This window comes from Procambarus clarkii, chromosome 90, assembly GCF_040958095.1.
Source record: "Procambarus clarkii isolate CNS0578487 chromosome 90, FALCON_Pclarkii_2.0, whole genome shotgun sequence".
Classification (NCBI taxonomy): domain Eukaryota; kingdom Metazoa; phylum Arthropoda; class Malacostraca; order Decapoda; family Cambaridae; genus Procambarus; species Procambarus clarkii.
In genome coordinates this window covers 12847540-12855987 of record NC_091239.1, presented here as the reverse complement: position 1 = coordinate 12855987, position 8448 = coordinate 12847540, and the positions used below count along the sequence as shown (strand labels likewise).

At 45.5% G+C, this 8448-nt stretch overlaps 1 protein-coding gene across 1 annotated transcript in view; it reads right to left on the bottom strand.

Moving 5' to 3' along the window:
• Positions 1–6270: 6270 nt before the first annotated feature.
• LOC138359406 (sialidase-like) overlaps positions 6271–8448 on the bottom strand; it is an 8945-nt gene continuing 6767 nt past the window's right edge. Inside the window, exon 2 of the mRNA XM_069318539.1 lies at positions 6271–6902. Coding sequence (XP_069174640.1) covers positions 6271–6902 — 632 coding nt within the window. The remainder of the gene's footprint in view (positions 6903–8448) is intronic.

The window sequence follows — 8448 nt, the reverse complement described above, 5'->3', positions numbered from 1 at the left end:
TTACACAGGAGGGTACAGGAGCAGACGACTGCTGACTCCTGTTAGCTGGCTGAGAGCTTTCCCTTCCCATAGCTCATGGTAAGCCTTACCCTACTAGTTTTACACAGGAGGGTACAGGAGCAGACGACTGCTGACTCCTGTTAGCTGGCTGAGAGCTTTCCCTTCCCATAGCTCATGGTAAGCCTTACCCTACTAGTTTTACACAGGAGGGTACAGGAGCAGACGACTGCTGACTCCTGTTAGCTGGCTGAGAGCTTTCCCTTCCCATAGCTCATGGTAAGCCTTACCCTACTAGTTTTACACAGGAGGGTACAGGAGCAGACGACTGCTGACTCCTGTTAGCTGGCTGAGAGCTTTCCCTTCCCATAGCTCATGGTAAGCCTTACCCTACTAGTTTTACACAGGAGGGTACAGGAGCAGACGACTGCTGACTCCTGTTAGCTGGCTGAGAGCTTTCCCTTCCCATAGCTCATGGTAAGCCTTACCCTACTAGTTTTACACAGGAGGGTACAGGAGCAGACGACTGCTGACTCCTGTTAGCTGGCTGAGAGCTTTCCCTTCCCATAGCTCATGGTAAGCCTTACCCTACTAGTTTTACACAGGAGGGTACAGGAGCAGACGACTGCTGACTCCTGTTAGCTGGCTGAGAGCTTTCCCTTCCCATAGCTCATGGTAAGCCTTACCCTACTAGTTTTACACAGGAGGGTACAGGAGCAGACGACTGCTGACTCCTGTTAGCTGGCTGAGAGCTTTCCCTTCCCATAGCTCATGGTAAGCCTTACCCTACTAGTTTTACACAGGAGGGTACAGGAGCAGACGACTGCTGACTCCTGTTAGCTGGCTGAGAGCTTTCCCTTCCCATAGCTCATGGTAAGCCTTACCCTACTAGTTTTACACAGGAGGGTACAGGAGCAGACGACTGCTGACTCCTGTTAGCTGGCTGAGAGCTTTCCCTTCCCATAGCTCATGGTAAGCCTTACCCTACTAGTTTTACACAGGAAGGTACAGGAGCAGACGACTGCTGACTCCTGTTAGCTGGCTGAGAGCTTTCCCTTCCCATAGCTCATGGTAAGCCTTACCCTACTAGTTTTACACAGGAGGGTACAGGAGCAGACGACTGCTGACTCCTGTTAGCTGGCTGAGAGCTTTCCCTTCCCATAGCTCATGGTAAGCCTTACCCTACTAGTTTTACACAGGAAGGTACAGGAGCAGACGACTGCTGACTCCTGTTAGCTGGCTGAGAGCTTTCCCTTCCCATAGCTCATGGTAAGCCTTACCCTACTAGTTTTACACAGGAGGGTACAGGAGCAGACGACTGCTGACTCCTGTTAGCTGGCTGAGAGCTTTCCCTTCCCATAGCTCATGGTAAGCCTTACCCTACTAGTTTTACACAGGAGGGTACAGGAGCAGACGACTGCTGACTCCTGTTAGCTGGCTGAGAACTTTCCCTTCCCATAGCTCATGGTAAGCCTTACCCTACTAGTTTTACACAGGAGGGTACAGGAGCAGACGACTGCTGACTCCTGTTAGCTGGCTGAGAACTTTCCCTTCCCATAGCTCATGGTAAGCCTTACCCTACTAGTTTTACACAGGAGGGTACAGGAGCAGACGACTGCTTTTAACACAAGAAAGGTCTCACATAATATCCTAAAATATACAAAATTACTAAAATTTTGATAAAAAAAAGCAAACAACTATAACACACACGGTCACAATTTCAATTCAATTTTCATATAAATAAATTAGGAAAGAGATAAAATAGTGTTCCATTAAATTCCAACTGGAACTGACTTAACCAAAGGTGGGACAATTTGGCACAGTTTCCCCTCTATATTCGTCCCACAGCGGAAAAAGCTACAGAAAATGTGTAGTTAAAAACCTGAAGAAGCAGAAAATAATCACCATATTGGAACTGTAAATAATAAATTAAATAATAAAACTAAAAATAATAATAATAATTATAATAATAAAACTAATAATAATAATAAGAATAAGAATAATAGCAATAATAATAAATAATTGCATAAATTGTTCAAATATTCTTTCCTTTAGAAATATGAATAAATATCAACAGAATAAAACGTTGTATCAAAAGATTATAACACATATATACTAATACTTCCTGAAAAACACACATACACACCTACATATGATTAAAACACCCAATAAACACCTAAAACACCCAAAAAAACACCCCCCTCCTCTTCTCTAACACACACACACACACACACACACACCCAAACAAAACTCGAATGTGATGAAAGATTTCATTTCGCGAGGGTGTTGAAAAAATGGGCAAATTGCCTCTGCGGGCCACAATTATGAGTTACAGGGCCAAATGGGAAGGAATTCCAGCCGAGATTGTCGCATTACGAATTCATGAAAGTCAGCTGGATCTCCGCAAACTGTGAGCGGTGTGGGGTGGAATGGATGCCTGGGAGAGAGAGAGAGAGAGAAGTATGGAAAGGGAGTAAGGTTTTTAGAGGGGATGTAGAGACGCTATGGGGGATGGGAGGGAGGGTGATGGAACAGGGGTGGAGAGGGGAAGATGATACATACAGAGGGGAGAGTGGGATGGGAGGTAAGGTATGGGAAAGGGAGATGTTAGGAAAGGAGTATAGGGTGGCAGATTAAGGAGGGGTTGCAGGAAGGAAGGGAAATGAAATGAGATTAAAGAGAGAGAGAGAGAGAGAGAGAGAGAGAGAGAGAGAGAGAGAGAGAGAGAGAGAGAGAGAGAGAGAGAGAGAGAGAGAGAGACAGACAGAGAAGAGAGAGAGACAGACAGACAGACAGACAGAGACAGAGAGAGAGAGTTCTTAAACAACCGTTTAACAACTTTTGTAAGCACAGTTGGCTTCGTTTTCGACTCGCAATCAGCGATCTCAAGGTTCGATCCCACGAGATCAAAATAGTTGGGCACATTTCCTTCCACCTAATGCCTCTGTTCACCTAGCAGTAAATAGGTACCCTGAGAGTTAGGCAGCTGTTGTGGGGGGGTTGTATATATTAAACCTACCTCCCCTCCCTATCCACCCCCCTTCCCCCCAAAAAAAACCTACCCACCTGTCAACCTATCCCTTACACTCTCTTCCGACAACCTATCTATCCCTCCCCCCCCCTAAGACCACCAACCTACCCCCTACCCCCCCATTTCGACAACCTGTACCTATCCCCCCTTCCCCCCCTTGTTAGGCTCCAGTTTATTACAATTCTCAGTTGTAGTTCAGTCTGTGTTTCTTAATTACTGTTGAACCTGGAGTGTGTTCACCTAGTTGTGTTCACTTAGTTGTGCTTGCGGGGGTGGAGTTCTGCTCTTTCGGCCCGCCTCTCAACTATCAATCAATCAACTGTTACTAACTACTAATTTTTTCCACACACACGATTTTTATGATAAGAGAGAGCTAAGCCGCTATCATTAAATAGCGGCTTATCGACTCCTTATCCCCCAAGATGGGTCATAGCGTGAGAAAATCTTGGAAAAGAAGAGACGTGCCCCTAGTAACGACCCTTGTGGCACTCCACTCGTTACCTCTTCTGGTTACCTTCTACTTCCTCCCTGAGAGAGGTAGACCTCCGCTACCTACTTCAGAAACTTAATATCCATTAGCCTGCTTCTGCGAGTTTGAGTTACGGGGCTATTCATGCCCGTGCCACTTCTTCGGTGGCTTAATCTTCATTAATCAATCTGCGAGTTTGCATACGAGTCGCTCGCATGGGACAGAATAACATACTTCCTGACATACTTCGAGCGATACGCAGGATGTCCGTCTTTCGTAATTGACCGATTACTATCATCTTATTACTGAACTCTTAAATAGGTCTGTTACAGAATTTGCTTTCCCTAAATCCATGCTGGTCTTTGGAATCAACATACTTTTCTACTGTTTTTAACATCTGTAATTTCTACAATTCTGCGTTAGGTTAGTCTTTCTCGAACAACTTGCGCGTGATACTTGCTAAACATAACGGCTTGTTGTCCAATCGTTCTTGTCTTTTCCATATTGGCATCACGTATACCCTTTTCCAACAGTCTGGAACTTCTCCCGCTTTTTTCCACAAAAATAATTCAAGTTCTAAGAATTTGTAAGGGGCCTACTTAGTGCTGTGGTTGTCTCTTTTAGTACCCATGGTGATATCTTGTCTAAATTGACTGTCTCTTCACATCCAGTTCCTGTAGTTGTTTATTGCGTCTTGTGTCATTATGTAAAGTTTATTATTAAGAGGAACAAATAATAAATTTATCGCAAAAATTAGTTTCTAAAGTCAAATGAGCTGATGTGGACTCATATTAGATTATAGTTTAATTTAGAACATGAATATCGGTTGTATTGAATACTTATTAAGTACAAGTATTAGTTTAAAAGAGAGAGAGAGAGAGAGAGAGAAAGAGAGAGAGAGAGAGAGAGAGAGAGAGAGAGAGAGAGAGAGAGAGAGAGAGAGAGAGAGAAGGCTGAGAGAAGAATGGCTACACAGAATAATCTCACTGAAAACAATGAACCAACTGAAAGCATAGAGCTGGATAATCATACCCCATTCTCTTCACCCTAGCCCCCCTATCCACCCCGGCTGCCTTCCCCTATCCTCCCTCCCCCTCCATCCCCCCATGGTCCCCCCTCCTCCCTCCCCCATCCCAAACACAGGCCAAACTAAACCACTCAAAAATAAGCGGGAACTGTGCACCCCAAATGAGTAACTGTGTCGATATTCTGGAGGTGAACTTGTGTTGATATTAAGCCCCACACCACCGCTGATTACGGGCCCCCATTGATTGTTTGTGTGTGTTTGTGGTCATTAATATCAAAGGTAATTAGGTTCCAGGAGCTGTGCTTTTGTGTGTGTGTGTGTGTGTGTGTGTGTGTGTGTGTGTGTGTGTGTGTGTGTGTGTGGGTGTGGGTGTGTGTGTGGGTGTGTGTGTGTGTGTGTGTGTGTGTGTGTGTGTGTGTGTGTGTGTGTGTGTGTGTGTGTGTGTGTGTGTGTGTGTACTCACCTAGTTGTGCTTGCGGGGGTTGAGCTTTGGCTCTTTAGTCCCGCCTCTCAACTGTCAATCAACTGGTGTACAGGTTCCTGAGCCTACTGGGCTCTATCATATCTACACTTGAAACTGTGTATGGAGTCAGCCTCCACCACATCACTTCCTAATGCATTCTGTTAACTACTTTGACACTGAAAAAGTTCTTTCTAACGTCCCTGTGGCTCATTTGGGTACTCAGCTTCCACCTGTGTCCCCTTGTGCGCGTACCACCCGTGTTAAACACTTTATCTTTATCTACCCTGTCAATTCCCCTGAGAATTTTGTAGGTGGTGATCATGTCTCCCCTTACTCTTCTGTCTTCTAGTATCGTGTGTGTGTGTGTTCACTTATCGTTATGTGGCAATGCAAAATAACCTATAATGTTGCACTAACAGAGATATGTATACATATATACATACATACATATAGACACATATACAACATATTGTAGCTATTGCATATCTTGTTGCTCTTAGTGTCATTAAAGTTGGAATTAAAGTTAAGGCTTTTCTATATTTTTGATATCGTTATCCAGTCCATCCTCCTGCTCTTGTAGTACTTAAAGAAACGATGAGGAACATAGTACATATACCGACTTACAACATTAGAAAGTAGAAATCGGTACTATTGAATATGGACAAACCGGAAAACTCATTTCTAATGATGCTGTAAAATTAAACTAACATAACCCTAACCTAACCTAACCTAACCTAACCTACCAGAGGACCCAAAACAGAAAACGGGACAGTACGTCACAGCCGATTTCATTTACTAGTACGACGATTTTTGGCTTTCTGTAACGCCTACGTACGAAATGCGACGTTCTATGTAAGAGGACGGGTATACTCTCAGTACCTTTGGTATACCACATATACTCTCAGTACTTTAAGTATACTAGTTATACTCTCCGTAGCTCAGGTCTTTTCATCAAATACGTCGCTTTCCTTACGCAATCAACTACTCCGTTAAAAATACGACGTATTAGTGAAGAGTAAAGCACCGTTATATTATACATTTTCTATGCATCGGCCTCGATAGGTTAGGTTAGGGTACTTGGGTGAGTACGTTTATAATTAATCAAAAACCGTCGTATTTGTAACGGAGAGGCGAATGGAGAAAATGACCTGGTTCATCAATTATTCATCAATGATCTGTTCCGGCAGTTGGCGCAATTGGGCAACGATGTATTAGTCCAGGGTTCGATTCCCAGCCCGGGAGGACCGTTACTGCACGGGTTTCCTTGCACCTGATGCCTCTGTTCACCTAGCAGTAAATGGATCAACTTGACTGTTGTTGTTGGCATCCAAAATCTGTTGGCGTCTATTGGCGGCTTCTGTTGGCGTCTGTTGGCGGCTTCTGTTGGCGTCTGATGGCGGCTTCTGTTGGCGTCTGATGGCGGCTTCTGTTGGCGTCTGATGGCGGCTTCTGTTGGCGTCTGATGGCGGCTTCTGTTGGCGTCTGATGGCTGCTTCTGTTGGCGTCTGATGGCGGCTTCTGTTGGCGTCTGATGGCGGCTTCTGTTGGCGTCTGATGGCTGCTTCTGTTGGCGTCTGATGGCTGCTTCTGTTGGCGTCTGATGGCGGCTTCTGTTGGCGTCTGATGGCGGCTTCTGTTGGCGTCTTCTGTTGGCGTCTGATGGCGGCTTCTGTTGGCGTCTGATGGCGGCTTCTGTTGGCGGCTTCTGTTGGCGTCTGTTGGGGGCTTCTGTTGGCGGCTTCTGTTGGCGTCTGTTGGGGGCTTCTGTTGGCGTCTGATGGCAGCTCCTGTTGGCGTCTGATGGCTGCTTCTGTTGACGGCTTCTGTTGGCGTCTGATGGCAGCTCCTGTTGGCGTCTGATGGCTGCTTCTGTTGACGGCTTCTGTTGGCGTCTGATGGCGGCTTCTGTTGGCGTCTGATGGTCCTGCAACTTCTACCCAGCTCCCTCCCTTAGCCTACCCATCCTCTCCTATCCCACACAGGGAACCTATCCCATGCAGTGAATAACTCTATACATCTCTCAATATCCCTTCCATAATACATAGGACTTCCTATTCACTAATCCCAAATCCAATAGAGGGCGCTGGTAGGCGCTCTGTACTGTGATTGCTTCGACCGTCCGGCGGGTATGAATAAGCAAATAAGCAAACGATTAGGTTCTTCAATATTGAAATGTATGAATGAATACTATACTTGAGGTCAATCCATTAGTAATGATGAGTGTTGATGGTGCTCTCTTCATCTCCCAGTGGATGGGGGATCGGGGGATCGAGCGCGGGTCTGGTGTTGGTGGTGTTTGGGCAAGCGTGTGAGCACGATTGTATGCGCATGCGCGCGCATACACACACACACACACACACACATACATACATACATACAATACATACACACATACACACACACACATACATACACGCATATATACACACACACTCTAGTCAGGCCTTTATATATATATATATATATATATATATATATATATATATATATATATATATATATATATATATATATATATATATATATATATATATATATATATATATATATATATATATATATAAACTCTCTGTCGACAGCATTAAGCGGAGCACGGAGTTATACCGGTCAAATAAGCGGGGTTTTTAAGCCACTAATACAGTGCATGTCGGATTTAAGAAAGTCTACCATTAGCCCGGTGTTCGCTCTAGTTCGGAATTTATTAAGGAATTTTTTTTTTTTTAATGTTAGGTATTAATTTTTGTATATTGACATGTGTCAGATGTTTGTTGTTGTTATAGATTCAGCTACTGGCAACAAGTTCCAAGTAGCACGGGCTATGGTGAGCCCGTAGTGGACTTACCTGGCACAGGAACGGGGCAAGTAGCACGGGCTATGGTGAGCCCGTAGTGGACTTACCTGGCACAGGAGCGGGGCAAGTAGCACGGGCTATGGTGAGCCCGTAGTGGACTTACCTGGCACAGGAGCGGGGCAAGTAGCACGGGCTATGGTGAGCCCGTAGTGGACTTACCTGGCACAGGAGCGGGGCAAGTAGCACGGGCTATGGTGAGCCCGTAGTGGACTTACCTGGCACAGGAGCGGGGCAAGTAGCACGGGCTATGGTGAGCCCGTAGTGGACTTCCTGGCACAGGAGTGGGGCAAGTAGCACGGGCTATGGTGAGCCCGTAGTGGACTTCCTGGCACAGGAGCGGAGCTGTGCCAACCCTGGCGGACTGTTTGTACACTGTTAGGTGAGTACAGTCGAGTATACACACACACACACACGGGGGCCTGATGGCTGAGTGGACAGCGTCAGGTCCCCGTAGTCCTAAGGGGTCCTAGTTCGATTCCCGGCGGAATCGGAAACAAACGAGCAGAGTTTCTTTCACCCTGATGCCCCTGTTCACCTAGCAGTAAATAGCTACCTGGGAGTTAGACCGTTTAAATTGCCTCGAATTTGAATTTCAACTCTACGTCTGAGA